General features: G+C 43.6%; 1 protein-coding gene across 2 annotated transcripts in view; it reads right to left on the bottom strand.

Moving 5' to 3' along the window:
• ACOX1 (acyl-CoA oxidase 1) overlaps positions 1-23474 on the bottom strand; it is a 33661-nt gene that overhangs the window by 5362 nt on the left and 4825 nt on the right. The window contains exons 3-10 of one of the 2 annotated variants that reach the window (XM_054048358.1): positions 9730-9890; positions 7697-7804; positions 6990-7109; positions 5644-5759; positions 3291-3460; positions 1887-2049; positions 888-1078; positions 409-588 (exon numbers count right to left, since the gene is read on the bottom strand). In XM_054048358.1, coding sequence (XP_053904333.1) covers positions 409-588; positions 888-1078; positions 1887-2049; positions 3291-3460; positions 5644-5759; positions 6990-7109; positions 7697-7804; positions 9730-9890 — 1209 coding nt within the window. Of the gene's footprint in view, positions 1-408; positions 589-887; positions 1079-1886; positions 2050-3290; positions 3461-5643; positions 5760-6989; positions 7110-7696; positions 7805-9729; positions 9891-14271; positions 14433-23474 lie in introns of both variants that reach the window. The other variant, XM_054048359.1, reaches the window with a different exon arrangement.

Below are 23474 nucleotides of genomic sequence, written 5' to 3' on the forward strand. Positions count from 1 at the left end.
TAGGGCTTTATATTAATGACTCTCCTCCCCACCAGGTCTGCAGTCACCACTATTCTAACCTCTCCAGTAAGGTAACTGCAGTTTGATTAATTTTTTAATCTGCAAGTTTGAATTTACACCAAAAAAACCCTCAAACCAGCTGCATAGGTAGCTAAAGTGCTTAGGTGGTGTTGAATTTAGATGATCAAGAGTTTTTTGAAACTAAGTATCGGATTGGGTTACACTTAGCAGAAAGCATCACTTCTTGAAGATTGAAAGATATTTCACTTGGACGGATGTGGTCTGCAGACCATATGTTGCATGCTGCTGCATTAACAGAACAGCTTAGCTCTATCACATTTCTCACCAATATACACATTCTACAGCATTTTATTAATGTGTAGTTCTGTGCATTAAGTGTGAACTCACCTTGATGCCCGCAGTTTATACGCCTCCACCAAGCTGGCTGGATCATTGATGTGCACTGTTGTAGGCCTAGCAGCCACCTGCTGTGGCTGGATGTGTTGCCCTGAGAGGTCGTTAAGGTAGGACACCATGCCACTAACCAGCTGACCGGAACTAACCTGGGTGTAACTTTTGATCAGGAACCTGAATAAAAAAAAAAAAAAAAAAAAAAAGATTGCATTGCTCCATTCATTTGGATACAGAGTAGACGGATTAACTTTAGGGTACAGTCTGTAGAACTACTAGCCAATACATAGGAGTTGCATATACTTGCAGTTATAGCAGAAGCCAGAGAAGGGGACAGAAATATATAGATCCAAGAGAAGGAAGACTGCAAGTTAGATGGAGTAGACAGCTGATCTGTGTGCCCTTCTGACCATCTCTCCAGGCACATGGAAAACTAATGACTAAGTAGGGAGATCTCTTGAAAGAAGTCACCTCACCTAGCAGTCTGCAACATCATGACCGTGTTTTCTCCCTCGTAGGTGCAGGATGGGGTGAAAGTGACATAGATATCAGGAAGGCCACTGCAACGAGAGTAGCCATGCCCACCACATGCCATTCGACATTCTTCGATGCCAGCATTGGCTGTCCATGAAGTGAATGCCTTTAGCCCTGCAGTCAACGCGTGGAGCTAAGGGAGAAAAGCAGAACTAATAGCTGCTACGTCTATTGCCTTAGGTTGCTGCTTTACCACAGGTGCCCACCCAGTTTGCATTTCCACTATTAGCTCACAAGCACAGTGGGCTTCCGTGGCAGCCAACAGAATAAATATAGTGTACAATCAGCACCATCTACCTGCTGTGCATCATAGTGTTATTCAATCCTTAGCTTTTGTTGACCCCAATTATATCATCAGAAGTTAGTGCTAGAAAAATACATATTAGGTCATCCAGCCCATTTCTCTCTACTTATACCATATCATTCTTTACAGTGTATACTCCAATACTTTGTGTAGTCTACAAGACAAAGATGGCTTTCCACTGCATACTGTCATTTCACCTTATTCCTTCAGCCACCCACTAGCCAGAAGTTATTGCATCTTGCAAACCCCACTCTCACAAAGTTCTTAGTTCTGCCCATATCTCTGATTAACAGCAGTGCTGCCCTGGTTCATTGGAAGCATGGTCCAGTGGCGACAATAGAGGACTTTAAGTCAAGACTGCTGGGTTCCATTCCCAGCTCAGCAAAACCACATTCTGGGTGATCTTGGGTGAGTCACTAACTCACATTTTTTAAATGTGCAGTGCAGTATATAGATGCAAATGGAATGATGCCTCTGGGTGAGTCATCAGCAGGGATTGAATCTAGAACCTCTGGATTTGAAAATCTCAGGTCTCTATTGCTTGCCCAGGAGGACTGGGGACCATTAGCTCACAGGCTACAGCAACTTTTACATAAAGTATAAGAATCATCCTCTAGTTTTCAGACAGGACAATTACCTCTGGCAGCTGGCTCAGGTCCCCCTGGTTGATGTCACCAGTGATGCGGTGATAGGTCTTTTTCATGTAGGCTCCAACAAAGTGAAAGGCATATGCAGTTGCCAGGAGAGGAAAGAGTTTGTATTGTTGGGTCTGATAGTCCAAGATCTGAGGCTCCGGGTCCCTATAGCAAAACATGAGAGTCACTACTGTGACTGCTGCCAAATTTCTGCAGACATCCTGCACAACAGTAAGAGCTTACCTACATGGTGCTTGAGTCCATAACGAGGGCTGTAAATTCTCGTGCACACTAGCATGTCAAACACTACTTGGCCCACATGGACCTTGCGGGCACGCACTAAAAGCGCCCAAGTGTGTGTTCATATAGTCTCAATTCATTAACATGCACGAGGTCATTTTTAGTGCATGCCAGCAGGGTCTACACAGGCCAGAAAGTGCGCAACATGCTAGCGTGCACTCGAATTTATACCTCTCAGGTGCAGTCTAATGCATGGTGTTTGTAGATAAGCCCCAAGTGATTTGTTAGAGTCCAGTAAGGTTATTGCGTCCAGTGGGAATGTTAGGGTAGGGTTTCACTAATGTACGCAAAGACACAGGAGGAAAAAAAAGAAGATAAAACAGGTTTGGGAACTAGAAAGTATCTCTGGGAGCCACTGAGGCAGAGAAACACACCATTCCAGAGCATCCAGACTACTTGTTGTGGGAAACACGAGGCTGAAAGCTCTGTCTCTAATAGAGCCTCGAGTCCTGACTCTGCAGCAACCAACCTGGAAGCCCTGAGAACTCTGCCTTGAACTGGGACTGTCAAGACTGCCAAGTTCTCTGGCACAGAGCCAGGGTCTGCAGCTCTGGGGCAGCACTGCCATGTGGACTGCCCCAGGCTGGGGACCCCCAGGGCTTCCTGCTGGCTCCCTGCAATGCCAGTCAAGCCTGGTGTGGGGCCTAGACAGCTACAGATTAAATCCCGCCCTCCTGTTTAACCATTAATAACAGTGGTGAAAAAGACAAGAAGATTAATTTCACGCAGCAGCTGTTGAGGTCCCTGGAATAGATTTCTTTTTGGAAACACCATGCATTGTATGATAATTCCCTCCCCCTCCCCCCCAGGATTTCAGGTTCACAAAAATATCAAATAAATTTAATTCCATTCTGATTTGGAATTAAATCACATTTAAAAACCACAAAGTCTTCTGCAGACCGGAAATCCTGCATTTCAGTCAGCTCCAGCTAGGAGCGAGGAGGCATCTGTGCTTCTCTTCCAGTTGCCAAGGTAAAATGCATCATCTACAATCTGCCTCCCCCCACCCCCGAAATGCTTGCCTTTTGTCCAACATCCATGTATTTTTTGGCATTTCACCTATCACACAGGCAGGCCCTTCATTTCACTGCAGCCACTACACTTACCCTGGCTTTAGCTCAGACTGGTGCCTCACTGAACTGTAGCGGATGGCAATGGTACAAGCCCTGGACAACGAGCGAGCAGAATCCCCCACAATGAGGGATCGGATGAACACCATAGTCCCATAAGTCAGCTTGTCACTGACTGGTTTCACGTATGTGCCATCTGGTTCAACCTAACAGAAAGACAGGATGATGACCCAAGAGGTTTCCTGGCTTCTAAATTCCAGCAGAAGCTGCCACCTTACTGTGGAACAGAATGTATCTACACTTCACAACCCTCTGTCAAAGAACACCATGTCACAAGTTTAATGTCCCCTACCTCACTTGAAGAGTTTTAAGAAGAGGCTCTCACTGTAGTAGCTGCAAGCAAAAGGATGAGGGCTGCAGAGACAGTTTGACATATTCATCTCAAGTTCCTTGCACATTAAGAAAAAGGCAAAGCAATAGACATTCTTGTAAAAGTGATCAAACTTATGTCTACTGTTCTAAATGTTCTGCCATTTTTCTAGGTGCATCATGGAGAGCAGAGTTACCATTCTAGAGAGTCCTGAGCAGGCAATAATTCTATGGTCTTCAGCTATATCAGCTTGGACTGTAACCACATTAAGTCACATTCAATAAGGCTCAGGTCTCAGAATCATAGAAAAGTGGGGCTGAAGGGACCTAAAGAGGTCATCTAGTCCTTAGCAATACTTGCATGAGAAACTCCTAACGACAAACCCAGGGTTCTACAGGAAGTGCTAATAATTCAGTGGATGCCATTCTTCCCTTTGATGAAGAGGGTTTTAGCCCACAAAAGCTTATGCCCAAATACATTTGTTAGTCTATAAGGTGCGACAAGTACCCCTCGTTGTTTTTGCTGATACAGACTAATGTGGCTACCACTCTGAAACTCTTCCCTCTGAGTCAGTAATTAATTACAGTCACAGGGTGCTTGCTTGAGGTGTTGCATTTTGGATGAGTCCTAAAATGGTCATTAAAGATCTCATGCACTTCTCCTAGGGTAGAGTTGTTAACTCCTATGGCTAGTCATATTCCAATGTGGATAATTCCATTCTGTCTCTAAATTCCTGCAATAGTTTCTGACTGATGCAGTATTCCTCCTCACTAACCAAGCTTACTATACAGTGGTGGTGTATGTTAAATAAGCTGCCACATCCACCCATGTTGTGCAAAGTGACTGTGTATAGTTCAGAGTGATTTGGGATTAAGAGCAGCTACAGAAATGCTGCTGAACTTGCTCATTGGAACCATGGGATGTGAAGTGAAGGGGGTTATTCGAAACAGAGTTTCACAGGAACCAACTGTCCAGTTACACATTAGTACTAAGTAAGGCTCTGTGTTTGTCATGGAGGTGACGGATTCCGGGACTTTCCATGACCTCCGTGACTTCTGCAGCAGCCCAGTGTGGCTGGCCCAGGAGCCACCTGAGCAGCTCAGGCAGCCCCTGGGAATATTGCACCGGCGGCTGCTGCTGGGGCAGTCTCAGGACCTCCCCACCCCCAGCAGCAGGAGTTTGGGTGTGGAGGGGCTCAGGGTTGGGGTGGTGCTTACCTGGAGGGGAGTTCCCTGGAAGGGCAACAGCAACTCCCCTCCCTCAGCTCATAGCTCCTCCGCCCGCAGCTCTCATTGGCCGCGGTTCCCAGCCAATCGGAACTGCAGAACTGAGGCTTGGGGTGAAGCGGAGGCAGCAGGTGGAGCTAGGGTTGCCGCTTCCCAGGAGCTGGGTAGGGAGCCCGCCCCAGCCCCCCAAACCCTTCCCCAGCACCCACAGAGGCCCCCCCAAACCCCACCCAAGTTTTAGTCAGGGGTATATAGTAAAAGTCAAGGACAGGTCATGTGAATTTTTGTTTACAGCCCATGACCTGTCCATGACTTTTACTAAAAATGCCCGTGACTAAAACGTAGTCTTAGTAATAAGATCCATTTAGTCAGAGTTGGACGAAGTTCTGGAGATTAAGAAACAAACCCTTCTTGCTCCTGGCTTTATAGTACAGGGCTGGAAGGCCTGGAAGATCCTAGGACAATACAATAGTATCATTTCTTCCACGCATAGCTCAGTAGCAACCCCTCTGGCCAGTTAAGGGTTGAATTTGACAGGCTCCTAAAGGAGGCTCCTAAAGGAGGCAAGTTTGCTTCTCTAGACAGCAAACACGATAGCTGTGATGTAGGATTTTCAGGGTGGAGAATGAAAAGTAAGGGGATCCCCATGGTCAGAAGATCCCACAGAGAACCCATTGGTAAGAAATGGGGACGGATTTAACCCAGAGAGGGAAGAGTTAAAGCTGTTGAAAACGCTGTGCCAGGTCACTACAAAAGAGCTGTTAATGACTGGCTCCAGAGCTCACTCCTTTACCTTGGCATACTTCATCAGCATGTTCTCCCGGGGAATGCGAAAGTTGTCCATTTTTAAGTAGCCATTATCCATTTCATCATAACCAAATTTTGGCCCAATATCACCCACAGTAATGCCTGCCATAGAACAGTGGGAAGGAGTCAGAATTAACAACAGGTGAAAGACCTAACCCATCAATAAGCAGGCAATCTAGATTTCTGGGAGCTCTTGGCATTCTGTTATGAAAGGCAGCTGATAAGCAGACTTAACATTATCCTGTCCTCTTATTGCAAGAGTATAGATGGAAACCCACAAGGATCTTCATATTCCACATCCAGTCCTGTAATACAGGACTCTCCAAAATTTGTCAGTGCCAATCCTGGCTAGAGAACGATGCAAGGAATTCCTTCCTCTGGGGGAAAGGAGCATGCTGCCTCCACAGCACTCCCAGCTTGGGAGTATAGCAACAAGTTCATACCCCAAACTAACCTCCACTGTCAGTTACCACTAAACCACTAGATTGGCCATGTCATTTTAAGTCATTGGTTCCCAAACGGGGGGTTGTGCTCCCCTGGGGGGGGTGGGGGAGGGGAGAGAGTTGAAGAAATTCCAAGGGGGTCACGAGACTGCCTGGTCCTTGAGCTCCCGGCCGGGGAGGCTAGTCCCCAGCCCCTCCCGTCCCCCCGCAGCTACGCCACTGCGCAGGCGCGCGGCTAGCGCCCGCCCACCTCCCACACTTTCCAATAAGCCAGTCCTGCCGCTCTGAGCGGCCTGCTAAGGGGGCAAAGAGCGGGGGAAGGGTAGGTTGGATAAGGGGCAGGTCCCGGGGAGCAGTCAGGGGACAGGCAGTGGTTGGCTGGGGTGGAGGTTCTGGGGAGACAGTCAGGAGACGGGAAGTTGGATAGGCATGGGAGTCCCGGGGGGCCTGTCAGGGGCTGGGGGTGTGGATAGGGGTCGGGGCAGTCAGGAGATAGGGAGCAGGGGGGATGGATAGAGGGTTGGTCCTGGAGGGTGCGGGGGGTCCTGGGGGGGGGGGGCGGTCAGGGGACAAGGATTGGGGGGGTTGGATGATGGTAAAGGAGAGGTGGGGGCATGAGGGTTTCTTGAAAATTAAAAAGGCGGTGTGATGCTGAAAAGTTTGGGAACCACTGTTTTAAGTCTTAAGGTAAGAGCCCTCAGGCTTCTAGAGCCACACAAGACCTATCCGTGCACTTGTGTTGAAGTGTTATATTCTGCACTGCATTGCTATCTGAGTTCAGTTTGAAAGATAAGCCATGTACGTTAACAATGCTTGCAAAGCTATATGGACTGACAATGTGTTGACCCTTGGTTTCCCAAGGGTGATAAACCCCAGTGTAGACTCTTACCTGGCAAGGGCTCATGGGTACCCAGCTGCCGTATGGGTACAATGAAGGCATGCAGCCCTTTGCATTGGCCCTGGGTGTAGAGCTGAGCCAGAACTATGGCATGGTTTGAGGTCTTTCCAACTGCAAGAGCAGAGAAAAAAAATATAATTTTAATACATGCAAACTCTCTCTTCGATAAAACACCATCTGAGATTTGACAAGCTCGACTATATATTCGCTCTTCAATGTTAGTTAAGGGCCTGATCCTATAGCTGGCTCACAAATGGAACTCTCATTAAAGCCACTGAAGTTGTGTGTGAAGCAGCTTCATAATTGTCTCAAGGATCACATTCAGTACTACACAATTCCTTGGCAAGACTCCTAGTGAAGTCAAAGGGGCTTTGCCTAAGTCAGAAACGAAGGAGAGGCTTCAAATACACAGGAGATAAAACTTCAGCTTAAAGTCATACTAAACTCATGTTGTGTAACAACTCAAAAAAAAAAAGTGCCCAAAGAAATCTGATGATTCAAGATTACAGCTGAACTTTGATAAATCTCCTACTTGGCTGAAGAATGATTTAGCTCCACACGCAACTTCCTTGTGTACCAATTTCCAGTCACTACCTTCCAGATGCGACAGTCCTAACATGGATATGAATCACCACCTCCTACAGACAGGGGAGTGCCTCCTTTAGCTTTCAAGTTCAAATGCACAGTGATTCACTTACGTCCACCTGGCCACCACTTAATGGAGGTCACAGTGGGGCTGTTGAGGATGAATTCCTGGGTAGCGGGGTCATAGGTGGCAGTGGTTTCCAAGCCTCGAAGGTGAGTTCCTATGGGCAATTAGCACATTATATTTTGACCGTCACAGATGACAACACAGAAACAGAATTGAACAATGAATTGCTGAACTCCAGCAGTGATGCAGCAAACAATATAACCCAAAAGGTAGAGAGGATACACTACAGTGTACACTTAGAGCATGGAATTTTAGAAGTATGGGAGTTATTAATCTGACTGCCTGGGCACTAAGCCGGAAATGTAAAATTATTTCAAATGATACAAGTGCCAGTTTTCAGGTTGTTCCAAAATTAGGCCCTTTAATTTTCAAGCACCTCCACCTTGACACCTCACTGGTTTTGCGTCAAGAAGCATATGATCAAGAAATGATCCACAATGCCATAGCTTAGCCTGATTACACTGATACTGGAATCTGATTAAATTGCAAAACAAAGTCACATGCATTTAATAAAACATGCTCTAAGAAGTGCTGCCATCATTATTCCCTCTCCAATGGGCTTGTATCCCACTCATCTGATAGAGCGGTTTCTCCCAAATCCATGTGAAAACACAAGAGCATATATGCTAGATTACTGAAGATACTTCAGCCACTAACAACAGGCTGAAGGTAACAATTCCATTAACTACTTCCACTCCCCTCATCCCAGGTCCTCACTTCACGCAAACTGAAGGCAGCTCTATTTATCAGATGACATTCCCTGCACTGGCGTCCAGTCAATTTAACTCTAGATGTAGATGACCAGTTGAGGGACTGACCTGATGCTCCAGAGGGCAGACCATTACAGAACCATTGACGCTACATGGGCATTTCATCAAGAGGCCTGACCTACCCTGATGTGTCCATGCACTAATTTCCAAAGTTTGTAGTTCTACCTCTGGTGTCTCCATAGCCAACTTGATATACCCTTACTGAATTGCCAGGCCACCCCACCACCATGAGCTTCAAATCTGACTGTACATAAGCATCTCATTTCAAATGACCATGCTTTTACTACTAAAATATCTGCAAATCAGGCTTCATTGTCTCTTGATGTCTCTGTAGGTGAAGGATAGATCCAAGCTCACTATTCAAAACATTTTCCCACCGACAAGTTTCAAAAACAAGTGTCTTCCAGGCAGAATGTGCTCATGTGTTGTGAAGTTGTGGGACACATACACGTGGTCCCCACTGATCTTGCAAGACTTCAGCAAATGCTCACTTGTGCCTAGGGCTAGGAAACTGGGTCACTGCCAGGGTCATTGAAATGTGGTTGGGGGGGGGGGGGGGGGAAATGATGGGGAAACATTGAGTATTTGCCACTTCTCCCTAAGCCTGTAAGCAGAGGAAAGGCAACTGTGAAACTAACTGAGAAGTGGGTGGATAAAGGAGAAAAAACATTCAATTCTTGATGATGAAAAGAGCATGCCACAGTAGGAAGAAAAAGAGGGAACTTAAGAGATATGTGAGTGCAGAAACTGAGCTTACCCAGGTGATCTCCAAACTATGGTCAGCCCCAAATGAAAAAACTGACTCACTATTTTATCATCTCTTTCAGGCTCTGTAAAAGTCTGCACTCCTGCCTTCCAGCTGAATGCCAAGTAGAGCAACCAAACTGATCAGGGAGAGTCACGTGGGTGTAGAAGCTGAAATATTCTCATATCAACACACCCATATAAATAGAGTATTTTCATTAGTCTCAGTCTCCCTCATTTGAGTGACAAGAAAAGTGAACATCAAATACACCCAGATACCACAATGACGGGCACATCAGAAACTCAGAGATCAAACATTAAACAGTGGGGTACTATGTGTAGTACATGCGAACTATCTAAAATTCCAGAAAGTATACACTTTTCCCCATGGCCAGAACTGCACCTGCAGAGATTCTGGAAAGTGCATGCCATGTTCCCTGTGCAGATAGACATCCTCTGTACAGAAAACCACCTTTTTGAATACACTTGAGCGAATGTACTGTACCATGGCCCATCTCAGTCTGTGCATAAGTGCCAATGATCTCCAGGTTCCAGGCAGGCATGAAGAAGCGGTCCTGCTGTTCCAGGGTTGCCTGGGTGAGGAGGGTGGGCAAGAACATGCCCAGGTGGAGATCCAGGGGCTCAGGCCGTCCACGATGAATACAGCTGTGCCGAAATGCCAAGGGATGGGAATGTGAAGGGAATATTATGGGAAGGAAGCAAGCGTGAGGTTCAAGGTGAAGATTGAGGGGGAAAAAAAAAAATTGTGTTAAGAATTTAGCATGCATATTTGAGCAAACTAAAGCACTGTCCTTTTCTTTGGTCTGTACTATAAAGAGATCTGGAATACTCAATCATACTGCAGCGCATTTTCCTCTATGCTAAGCAGGACAGCATATCCAACACTCCCCCTTTTTAGCTTTGGCTCCAGTTTAAAGAGGAAAATCTATTTCTGATGTAGCATATTGGCTAGTATAGGGAGTTAATACAAACCAATGAGAAAGAAGATTCTGGAAGCAAGAACACATTTGAATTTAAAATGGATAAAGGCTGGCATGAGTCAGATTGTGTTTTAGTTTAAAGACAGAGCTGGCTGGCTGAAGTTAGATTGGATTATTTTAGAACTGAGTCAAGTCTACACAGCTTCATGATTTGAATGGGGTTCCAGGAAATGCTCAAACCCCTTACCACTTGAAAGTCCCACTTGTTTCAGCAGAAAGAGCAATGTTTCCATCTAGATTTCTTAAACTTGTCATAGCTGTCAATGTTTTAGACTTTGCTTTGGACTTGCAAATTAGACATACGTAGCATATATGGACTCGAGTTCCAAATACGATCTCCTCCATTCGCCAACACAACCTCTTTTTCTAAAATTTTGTCTGCTCTTTAGAAGCCTTCAAACAAAAAAGGACAGTGCTCTGCATAAGCAATCAGTCAAAGCTAGTGACCGTAACTGCAGCTGTGTGTGAAAAAACATTTATCAGTCAAGAACAGAGCCCCCGCCCCACAACCAAACATGCTTCATTATAATGTGCATCTCCCACTTCGCCTAGCCCACTCCAAATTCTATCAGATACTGGTTATCAGGTTATTTTTAGTTCTAGTTCCAGAGTCCAGAAGTCTTTGGACACCAGAAAATGTAATGTATTATTATTATTATTATTATTATTATTAACCCTTACTGGTTTTGATACCTTCAACGAGGTTTTTACCCACGAAAGCTCATGCCCAAATAAATCTTAGTTTTTAAGGTGCCACCAGACTCCTTGTTGTTTTTAAAAACTTAGAGAACTGTTTCTCTTTGACCCCCAAATCTCCCAACTGTGGTAACCTAAGCTTGTTTCTTTGTTTTGAAGTCTCACAAGATAATTCATCCAATTGGAACTTCTTGTGAGAGGTTTCACATAAGGACATTTTGGATACTTTGGTGAAAAACACATTTCCTCATCTGTTGGAAAGTACTAGTGAGAGGGTAGGATTATTTTTCAACTGCTGACACCAGCACATAGTGAAGAAGGAAAAACACTAGAGTGGCTGGGATGCAGGCACTGCAGAAGTGTTGATCCCCAAAGGACAATATGTCCGGTACCTATATTTTACACTGTACAAATATGTAGTTTTTTGCCAAGTCATTCATAGAATGAACGTAGTTTTCAGGTAATAGATCTGGGTTCCTGAAAGAGCACTGGTCTCAATTTAGAGGCTTAAAGGGCCAGAATGGACTAAAGTATTCTCGCACTTTACTATACACTGGCATGTTCTTTTACACATAGAGCTTCCTAGTAACAGCAATTCTTTCTACTTTGGCATTTCTGGTAGGGTTGCCAATTTTGGTTGGATGTATTCCTGGAGATTTCATCACATGACTTAATCCTTAATTAAAGATTAATCTTTAATTCCAGAGATTCCAGGCCAATCCCAGAGGGCTGGCAATCCTAATTGCTGGGTTTGTTATAATGAAGATCCAAAAGAAATTGTTAGACAGCAATATTTTGTAATGCCATATGCCTTATATAGTAACCCAGCTGGGTTGGATTTAGTGGTCACTTTAACATTAGAAACATCAAGCTTTTAAGTGAGTTTAGTGCTGGTGAAAGGTGCCCAGCTGACAGTCATGAATAGGGCCCTACCAAATTCACGGCCATGAAAAATGCATCATGGACCATGAAATCTGGTCTTGTGTGCTTTTACCCTATACTATACAGATTTAATGGGGGAGACCAGCATTTCTCAAATTAGGGGTCCTGACCCAAAAGGGAGTTGCAGGGGGTGGTGGTCACAAAGTTATTTTAAGGGGGGGGGGGAGGAGTCACAGTATTGCCACCCTTACTTCTGTGCTGTCTTCAGAGTTGGGTGTCAGCGCCCCGCCAGCAGCAGTGCAGAAGTAAGGGTAGCAATACCATACCATGCCACCCTTACTTCCGCACTGCTGTACAGCCAGAGAGTGGTGGCTGCTGACTGAGGGCCCAACTCTGCAGCCAGCAACACAGAAGGGTGGCAATACCATACCAGGCCATCCTTACTTCTGTGCTATTGCTGGTGGTGGCTCTGCCATCAGAGCTGGACTCCAAGCCAGCAGCCACTGCTTTTCAGCGACCCAGCTCTGAAGGCAGAGCTGCTGCCAGCAGCAGTGAAGTAGTAAGGGTAGCAGTACCATAACCCCCTCCCCCACAATAACCTTGTGACCCCCCCCACACAACTCCTTTTTGGGTCAGGAACCTACAGTTACAACACTGTGAAATTTCAGATTTAAATAGCTGAAATCATGAAATTTATGGTTTTTAAAATCCTAGGACCATGAAATTGACCAAAACGGACCATTAATTTGGTAGGGCCCTAGTCATGAAGGCTGAAGTCCTTATTTAACAACACAACAGATACAGTACAGGTGGCGACAATAAAATAGTCCCCCAACTCCACTTTATCAATAAGCTTCAACCATGTGCTAGAGAGGACCTCTTTGGAGGGGAGAAAAGGCTTCCATGCACCATTCCAGATTGACAATTACTCCCAAATATGGTGTTTTAAATGAACACCTATTCACTATGAAATGGACTGAAAACCAACTCATTTCACGTAGGCTACTGAACCTGATACCAACACCTATTAATCACTGCCATTCTGGACTGGATAAAAACTCCTATCCCTTTACCTATCATGAACCTCTGAAGCCACTATAAATATCAGGCTAAAAAAATATATCAACTAGAAGTCAGATATCATCAATGTAACCTGTGCAATATTATAATAATTACCCAACATTCACAGCAGACATTCCTAACAGACGTTAAGAATCAGTTTTTGACATGGAAAGTATGAGTTACTCCAATATAAACACAGCTAGTGAGAGTGATGGTAGGTTTAATCAATCAATCAATCGGCTAGTTAGTCACAGAACATGGTGAACATTTCAAGCAAACTGATCCTCACCCAGGGATAGATCAATGACACAGCATGCAAAACCAAATCACTTTTGTAAAACAGATTTGATTTAAAACTTGTAGGGGGAAGGAAACAAGATCAGTAAGCAGTTGTTTAGTCACAGGATATCATCCACTTGTTTCACAACTTCTGGTCTTTAGCTAGTTTGGTTTAGAGCTGGAGCCTGTAGATTTATCATAGTGATGTGAAGAATTCCATCAAGTGACTCTTCTTTGCATTTTCAGCTGGCATAGTAGCAGTAACCAAAGTAACTGAGATCCAAGCCATGGGTTTTGCTATCTGGCCTGGGAAATTACAATATGTTGGGCACATTCCAGGTTTGACTTCAGGAAGTGTAAAAAGAGAACCATTTCATTTTCTCAGCCACTGAAACTTCACTTGCTGGGACTTGTATATTTTGCAGTCTTGGGCACTGTGCTGCTTAGGGAATAGGATTCCCTGGGTCCACAATCAGTTCTTGTGTTTTGATAAATTCAGAAAATAGGAACAGGGCTTTTCCCTATAAAACAGGAACTTTCCATAAAAATACATATAGCTAAATGCAGCTACACCTAGAACAGTGCTTGGGACAAGCATACCTATAACCAGTCTTTCACAAACATGTGATGCACAACTTCACCAAGCTACATTATACCTAAAGACATATGGCTGAGTTATTTAGGCTGCTCATCAATGCATTAGCTTCACTTTGCAACTTACATACCCTAAATTCAGGCACAAACAAAACTACTGCTGACTTCTGTTAGTCCTTGGTACCATAATCAATAGAATATTCAAGCTCCTCTAGGCACAAACCTCATATTTTAATCTTTGTTTTAACAACTATTAAGTTAGTGACCAAGCAGGAGGTGTATTTTTTAAAAAAAAGTCATAATTAAAGCCATTTGCGAGTGAGAGACTGTGTTGTCAACCAGTAGAAGAACTCTACTGTGGCCTTAATGGTCAACTGGCCTTTGGGGTGTGGTTTTTTTTGGTTTTGTTAATTTTTTAATTTATATTTATTGAATCCTTCACCCTTTAGATTTTAACTACAGAGCATCACCACCAATTTATTAGCTGGAGTCACAGCACAGAGGTTACCCATTGGTCTCTAAAAGGAACTAACCGTGGCCCATCTCAGTCTGGGCATAGGTTCCAATTATTTGGAGTCCATAGGTCGGAGGTAGCCATTTGTCTTGCTGAGCAACAGTGCATTGGTTCTGTAAGGTGTTTGTAAACATGCTGAAGTGGAGACCTAAAGGTTCAACAAAAGAGCCCTGGCAAGTTCTGCAGGAGAGAAAAAAGAAGGATCAGGGTCTCAGCCTTACTTTAAATGTGCTCCTGAAAGAGCTTTCCTTCATCTGTACACAGTAGACTTGCTTATGCTTTTGGTGTTCATGGACTTAAAAGTCTCAGTAGTAAACCTTAGACATGTAGAAGTCATAAGCAGTGCTAATGGGGAATGAACCAATACCTTCTGAACAGTTCCTTCTTCCTGCAATTTTTTGCTCCTATTATATTAATCACAAAAATCTTGCTCTACTTCTTGAACTCAGTGGAAGCCTGGAACTGAAGACGCTTAAAATGAAGGGCATACCATTAGTTTTAATAAGTTCAGCTGCAATTCAGATATCTTGCTTTGACTGAAAACATTTAGCTTTCCTGACTCAAAACCCAATAGAGCTGGTAATTGGAAGAGTGGTGAGGCCTGGGTGTCCAGTTCCAGCATGGGGTTTGCTTTAAGGAAGTGCAGTCATTCTGAACAGACCACTGTCAATTAGGAGCATTCAGGGATTAGGAAGGAAGAAGCTTCTTAACGAATGGTCCATGCTTCTTTCAGTACAAGTGCTCTATGTTATCTTTGTCTGCTTGCACCAGTGACAAGATCATGAACTTTTATCATGACAGCTGTTCTTCAGTTTCAATCATACCATTCCGATTATGGGGGGTTTGAGGGAATATAAAACTGGACATTGTGAATAGACATCTTTACTCAAAATGCAAGGTATTATTTCACTAAACTGAACAGAACAGTAACTGAGAGATGACTGATCTGGAGGGAAGGCAATGCAGACATTACTATGAAAGAGAGAGGCAAGAGTACATTACATACTAACATGCAGAATTAATTGAGAAAGGACAAACAACATGCTGAAAAGTTTAGTCCACAAGTTATATGGATAGTAAGGTGGCTACTTTCCCTTCGACATTTTGTAGAACTTACGTTTATTAAGTGCTCTTTTCATTTCTTGATCATACCAGTATCTGATTAGTTGATCCCCTAAGACTGGAACGTCCAGGATAAGCAGAAACACAGAGCGCTCTCATTTGTCCCAACCAGTGACCAGAATAGAGATGCACAGTGATAGAACCAGGCCATTCTCCCAGCACGCGCGCACACGCACACACACACACACACACACACACACACACACACACACACAGTACTTGGACCCAGACAGATTTCATTTTGATGTTAGTTTCATATCAGCGAAGTAAACATCATCTCTTTCTCAATTAGGGCTTGTCTATGTAGGGGGTTTAATCCCCAGCTTTGAGTTAATCTGCTTTGAAAACGCTTGCATGCATACAATGCAATTTATTGTCGTGCACTGACTCCGCATGTATTGGGAACTCTGAAGTTCTCTTTCAAAGTGAACTAACTTTGTTGCAAAGTGAGTTAGTCTGGTCTGCTGTTCATGTGCATGCAATGATGCTGCAAACTTTTTTAACAGTCTTCCAAATGGCTATCCCAAACTGCTTTGCGGGTGACTGTTACTGACCTGTTTACCAGTGTGCCCTCCCCTGCTCTACGGTCAAGTTGACTGGATGTTCCCTCCCCTGTTTATAAGGTGGCACATAGCCAGATATTATCCATTCACTTCTGGATTCCAGTTTATAAGAACAGCTGTGATAATACTCCAGAAACCCTACAACATGCCTTGAGCAGCTGCTTGGAGCCATGCCGAGACACTGGATCTTTTTGTTATCTGGGGAGAAGCACTGATGCAGGAAACTCTTGTGGCCAACCACTGGAATAAAGACCTTTTTATTGACATTGTTAGGCAGATGCCTGTGAGGGGCTATAACCAGAATGCCTAACGTTGCCAGATATAGGTGCTCCTGAGCGGTTTGCTCTTTATTAAAATGAGGGACAATAGGAAAAAAAATCTGGCAGGTGACATGCAACCTGTATTTTTTGAGGAGCTGGACAAGATTTTACATACCTACATGACATGCAACCCAGGAAGCTTCATAATTGTTTCATAATTAAAAGCCATTTTGTTTCAGGGTTCACCTCAGACATAAGGGGTTATGAATGTCCACCATCTGCAATGTCTACAGCCTTACAGTCATCTGCTGGTACCACCACTAGTGCTACAACTAAACATATGTCAGACAGTAGATTACCAGTATATATAAAAAAAGTCTTTATCACTCAGTAAAACCATGGATTAGTTTGTAGTCAGGACCAGCAAGATTCCACAGATGAAAATATTGATTCCTTCATTTGTACAACAAGTTCTCCCTTTTGTCTTGTTCAGAACAAACATTTCATTGTCATATAGTTCAATCATTACCTCCAGGATACATTCCACCCGGCAGAGCAGACATTGCTGGAAGGATGCTGGAGGAAGTGTCTGAGAGGGAAATTGAAGTGTGCAAAAAAACGGGAAATTCATTAATCTGAGTCATGATGGGTGGCAGTGCTCCTGTAATATGTGCTTGTGTCACAATAGGAGATGGCGTTGTCTAGCTTACAAAAACAACGGATACTGCAGAATACTTAAAGTAGCAGCAGTAAAAGCTATAACAAACTGAATATTCACCCACGAAATATTCATCCGACAAAGTGGGCATTCACCCACGAAAGCTTATGCTCCAATACATCTGTTAGTCTTAAAGGTGCCACAGGACTCTGTTGCTTTTTACAGATCCAGACTAACACGGCTACCCCTCTGATACTTAAATATTCAAGAGTCAAGTATATATCTTTGTCACCAACAATGCTGCAAGTGCAGCAAAGATGAGACGATACATAGAGATAAGGAAGGGAACCTGAAAACTTGCAACAGATGGGTGCAGTGCTCATTTGATGCATCTTTTAGCCAAAGACTTAAGTATAACTCCAGGAATAAAGGAAAATGTTACTGAAATTGCAAAATAATTCCATAATAACCACTTTGCTTCAGCTTCACTGAAGAGAGCAGGAGGATCCAAACTAATTCTCCCCCAAGATGTATGATGGAATTCAGTAGTTGAGCTATTTATTAAGAACTGGCCTACTCTGATGACAATTTGTGATGAAAATAATAACAAAATAGATGGAACTATCACAAGCAAAGTAGTCAAACTTTAGTTTAATGCTCACCTCAACTTCTAGTACAGTACCGATCTGTGTGATGGCTCATTGTGTACAAGCTGAAGTCCTGAACCCGTGATTTCATGGCCCAGAGAGGAAAGAGTAACCAAAGTGAGCAACATGGACACTGCTTAGATGTCAGGACTTGTTTTCTTGCTGGAAGTGAATGCCACCTCCAACTCCTTTCACAAAGAAAAATTTTACTGTATATAGAAAACATCTTAAGTTCTACCCATAAAAGTGAGAACACTAATATACACTAGGGCTTTTTGCTTGAACATCACAAGCTGCAAATGAAGACAAGACTCTTTGTTAGAGCCCCCAGAAGGCAGGGTGGGAGGAAGAGAAGTAAGATCGTTTCTCTCTCACTGTTTGGTAATGTAGATCTTTTCAAATTTCAAAGCAACCAGTGACAACCCACACAGTAAAATGTATGTTCGTGGTATCTTACCACAACTTATTAACCTCCATATCTGGGAACAAAGTATGTTCTAAGAAAGGCCCTGTGTTTTCTGAGATTCCACAGCCAGTGAAATCCATCTCTCATCCCCACTGCAGAACTCAGTTACAGGCTTTTAGCTTTTACTTAAAAAAAATCCCAAACTTTTCTAGCCCTTTGGATTGTTGAGATAACCTTCTGAATTATTTAGTTTAGTGACTTCCTCAGCCTACAAACAGCTTGAAGCAATAGGACTGAGGTTTCACCTGCTTCCATTAATCTCAGTATGATGTTAACTCTGAAATTTAAAGGGCCAATGCAATGAACTGTTTTGCGAAGAATACTAACAGAAAAAATCCAAGTGATGTACCTATCCACCATTGCTGAATACAGTGGATGACACTGGGACACTACTATGCATGGTAATCGGGGGCCTTGCCATAGTATTGAGGTTCTGTATGTTGCAAAATGTTCTGAATCTTAATTGTAAGCATGATGCATGCAGAAACAAGACACCAGAGAGAGAGAGAGAAAAAACACACACACAATACTGCGGTCTTCTCTCTCTTCTCTCCCCCTCCCTGGTCTCCTTTTCCACTCTGGATAAGTTTCTCCCATCTGTTCTTGTTGTCTCCAGCCCACTCCCAGTTTCCTGCATATCATCAAGATTAAATGGCCTCTGATTTGGGTCTGCAAGACACCTTCTTTTCTAAAAGCTCTCCAGTATTCATTTGTTCTGTTTAGCATTCCAGCAACCATGAACACATTAGTACAGACTTGTCCCTTCGGTCTAAGTGCTTCAGGACAACAAATAATTTGTTAGACATGCACTATTCATTGTTAGACATGCATTACTCATTGTACCGGATCAGATACAGATGGTATTATGTAAAATAGTGTAATGATAATAATGGAAGGAGACAGCATTGAGTTCAGTAAACTCTTAATCAAGACATTCTGTACAACTGAATAGAAATTCTAGAAAGTATAAAATATGTTCAATACTTATCGATTTCTCTATGCAGGGTAGATTAAAAACAATAAAAATCATTTTTTAAATTTGAATTAAATACAGGTTTATTTAGAAAACAATTTAAATTTTAATTTTAATTATGACAACCTATGTTAAGGCCTAAACTTATTCAATCTATTACAATAATTTTAATTAATTTGAAAAATACTAAACAGTGCATATTTGTTGCTGAGTTATAAAGAAAGTCAAACCAGTGAACTGGTGGAAGTCACTGGCTAAGTAACTGGAATCAGAGTTTGTTGAACTTGCTTTTGAAAGCAGTAGTCTCATCTGCAGATGCAGAGAGAATATTTTCTTCATTTAGATTATTCAACTAGTTTGGTTCAATGACTAGTTCATTCAAAATTAAGGAATCAGAGTTGAAAAAGCAGGAAAGTTTGTTTTCCTCTTCCAATGTATTAATAAAAGCTAAGTGGGAAGAAGAGATCTACTAGTTCGAAAAAATCTCAAAAGGACACAGTGATTAGAAACAATCAGTTCATTTTACCAACTACAGAGAATACTGATTTATTAAAGAAAGTTAGTTTTAAATGCAAAATATGCTTTGATAATTTTTTTATCCTTATCAGAAAGCTTTATTAGTTAAAGAAAACTAAAACTTTAAAATGTTTTTTATATATTTAAGTGAATTTGAATTTCCATCCAAACAGAGCTTGATACAAATAAACAAAAATTAATCATCTAGTAAATAAACGCATCATTTACCATTTTCTGAAATAATAAAATTGTACAAATTAAGACACTGAATAAACGTAAGATAACTTATACAATTGCCTAAATAAGTGTCTATAGATATAATGTACCTTCCTGGTTAGTTTAAAAAACAAAACAAAACCCAACCACCACACCTACCAAATTTAATGCAAAGACCATTTATTTGCAAGTCAACATCGAAATAGAAGAGTAGGACTGGAAGGGACCTCGAGAGGTCATCTAGTCTAGTCCCCTGCACTCAAGGCAGCACCAATAACTAAACAATAACTTTGTCTAACCTGTTTTAAAAACCACCAATGACAGAGATTCCACAACCTCCCTAGGCAATTTGTTCCAGTGCTTAACTACCCTGACACTTAGGAAGTTTTTCCTAATGTCCAACTCAAATCTCCCTTGCTGCAATTTAAACTCATTCCTTCTTGTCTTACTCTCAGTGGATAATTAGAACAATTTTTCACTCTCATAGATCATGTTTTCTAGACCTTTAATCATTTTTGTTCCTCTCCTTGCGGACAAATTGGAGAAAGTCAAAGCTTTTCTGAAATGTGGTGTCCAGAACTGGACACAATACTCCAGCTGAGGCCTTATCAGCACGGAGTAGAGTGGAAGAATTACTTCTCCTGTGTCACTTACAGCACTCCTGCTGATACATCCCAGAATGATGTTCGCTTTTGTGGCAACAATGTTACACTGTTTACTCATATTTAGCTATGGATGCACTATAAATCCCCAGATCCTTTTCTGCAGTACTCCTTCCTAGGCAGTCATTTCCCTTTTTGTATGCGTGCAACTGATTGTTCCTTCCCAAGTGGAGTTCTTCGTATTTGTCCTTATTGAATTTAATTCTATTTACATCACACCATTTATCCAGTTTGTCCAGATCGTTGAATTTCAATCCTATCCTCCAAAGCAGTTGCATTCCCTCCAAGCTTGGGATCATCCACAAACTTTATAAGGGTACTCTCTATGCCATTATCTAAATCATTTAAGATGATGTTGAACAGAACCAGACCCCACTCAATATGCTCTTCCAGCTTGACTGTGAACCACTGATAACTACTCTTTGAGAAGGGTTTTCCAGCCAGTTATGCACCCACCTTATAATAGCTCCATGTAGCCTAGTTTTCCCTAGTTTGTTTATGAGAAAGTCATGAGACACAGTATCAAAATACCACATCTACCACGTCCTCCTCAGTAACAAGGCTTGTTACCCGCTCAGTGCTTACCAAACAATAAAAGTCAACCTTTCTCTAGAAAAATAACTAAAATGTATAAGCGCAAAAAACAGCATGCAGGAAACCTTGAAAAAAATTGATCTAAATCATGAATAAACTGGGTGATGTTAAGTTATTTTTATTCCAATCAATGCACCTGGCTCTATGGGTATGACTACACTGCAGTGTAAGCCTATGCTTGAGCCTGAGTTTAAGCCTAAGCCCCTCCTCCCCTTGCATCTACACTACAATTGGGCTAACCCAGGGCTCAGAACCAGGGTCCCAGGACCCTGCAGGGCTGGAGGGCGCGAGCTCAAGTTAAGCTGGGACCCAGGGTATGAGCCCTATTGCTCTGCAGCATAGACCCTGTGACAGATTTCTGTTACCAATCTGCCCAGGGCATCAGATGATCAGGCTGAGGCCGCAGGATCTTTAGGGGAGGAAATGACAGAGCACACCAAGTGTCTACGTTTTAAAGCTTTATTAATAAAATAATAGCGGTGAGTGCTGGGACTGCTCCCACGTCACTCAAAGGAAGCAAGAAAGCGTTAGTACCCCAGCCCTAACCCACTTTCATACTCACACACGCACGACCCGAGGCTGGCCAAGCCTGGATGTAATGCAAGAAGAAGAGGGGGAGGGGTGGATGGGAGTTCTTGTCCTGTGCACGGGTTGTCCAGCCTTCGCTGTGATCTCCAACTTGCTTTGGCTCTCAAGAGAGTTTTTAAGTCTTGGGTTCTTTTGGGAGTGTTTTCGTTTTAGGACCCTCTGTTCCTGGTGCTCTTTGCACCAGTCCAAACCGGCTTGCTGTGGCCTCCTCGGCGTTTGCAAAACACACCGGCTCCAGAGACATTGTCCCCTCCCCTTCCGTTGGCCTTCACCATCTCATTTGCTCTTACTGTCTTTACTGCAATCTCTGCAGCCCTGCTCCACTTAGTTCTCCTCTTCTCATGGCTGGGCAGCTGCAGACTTTTTCTCGAGCCCATGACCTTGGACTGGGGCCAGCATTTTATCTTCAGATGGAGCTAGCTGAGGTTTTGAGTTACCCTGTTCTCTGCTCTCTTCCTCCCTCCCTCTTTTGGTCTCTTGCAACCTGTAAAGGATTCCTCCACTCCACACTCACACCTTTGACCCTCCCCTGAAATGCCTTGCAATGCTTGCGACCGCATTAGCAACATACAATGCTGCTTTGCCTCCCCATTGGACCCACTGAGGGAGGGAGTCCTTGGGCCTGTGACAGTCCCCCCCGCTGACCCAGAATCAACATTTTGTTTAGAGGGGTCACCATTTTGGTTTCCACCCTCCCTCTGATATGATGGCTAGGGTTACTGCTACATAAACAGCAATATAGCACAAACATACTACAGATTTGTTGGGTTAAATATTATTGGAGCTGGGAGCACACTGAATCCTATGTTAGTTGGTTCCCGGCCTCAATTATGGTCTTAATTAATCCCTGCTAGGTATCCTGAGTGTGGAGGGCCAATTCAGTAGTATGTCTGAGGGCGGCAGGTGGCCAATGTCAGGCGGGTGAGATCCGCACTTATGACCAGTCCAACGGCCTTTTCCAGTTGTTCCAACTGCTCGTTTCTCATGGCCCTCTGCACAAGGAGCTCACTATGGTCCGCCTTTTCCGGGGGGGGACAAGGACAACATATGCCTGAGGAGGGCGAGTTGGAGGGTGCCCTCCCCCCCAGTACAATTGGGAAGGAAGGCTGGGACCTGAAAGCATGTCAAGGGCAGGTAAATGTCTAAAGCTTCCAAGGTGGCATTCAGGTGGATCCAGCGTTGAGTGGCTGCCTCCCATTTAGTGGTGGGTAACATCTGCCACCACCACTGGTGGGGGGAGATGTGGAGGTGCTTTCCAAGAACTATTTCCTGAAGATTAGGACTAAGCGGAGGAAGCTACAATTTAGGAGGGGTTCTGCAAATTGTTTGGGGCAGGTAATATTTATCTCCCCACATTGGCGGGTTGTGTGTGTCGTTGAGTGAGTAACATGCGTGATATACCACCATTTGGGACTGCAGGGATTAGGTTGAACTTTACACCATCCGGGGACTAATACTGCAACCACATCCCAATGCCAGCTGTCAATGTGAAGCATTGACTTGTATGGCATGTTAAACTCTTTCGTGACATTGAATACCTCCCCGTGTACCTTCCCATCGGTAGTCCACTTGAGACATCTTTTTCAAATTTTTCCTTCCCAGTGGAACTGTAAACATTGGCAGTATGAATGGAGGTTTTCCTCCTTCAGAGGTAGGGGCCATTGTTCCCAGGTGGATGCAAACTTTTTCGGAGGGGGGTTTAAGTGGCAATGGAACGTACTGTCATCCCACGGGGCCCTTCTGAGTTGATCCCATCTGGGATCCAGTTGGAGAGGGACACGCCAGGCTCAGGGACCTGAGGCTCTCGGCAGGGGGCCGCCCCTGGAAAAATACCCAGGTCATACATGATGCCACATTTTCAGGATGCTAAACCACAATTGCCCCCCTGCCACTGCTTGACTCGGGTCCCGCGAGTCAACTGGAAGTATCCCACAATTCCATGGAACAACTTCCTTAA

Source organism: Malaclemys terrapin, chromosome 13, assembly GCF_027887155.1.
Source record: "Malaclemys terrapin pileata isolate rMalTer1 chromosome 13, rMalTer1.hap1, whole genome shotgun sequence".
Classification (NCBI taxonomy): domain Eukaryota; kingdom Metazoa; phylum Chordata; order Testudines; family Emydidae; genus Malaclemys; species Malaclemys terrapin.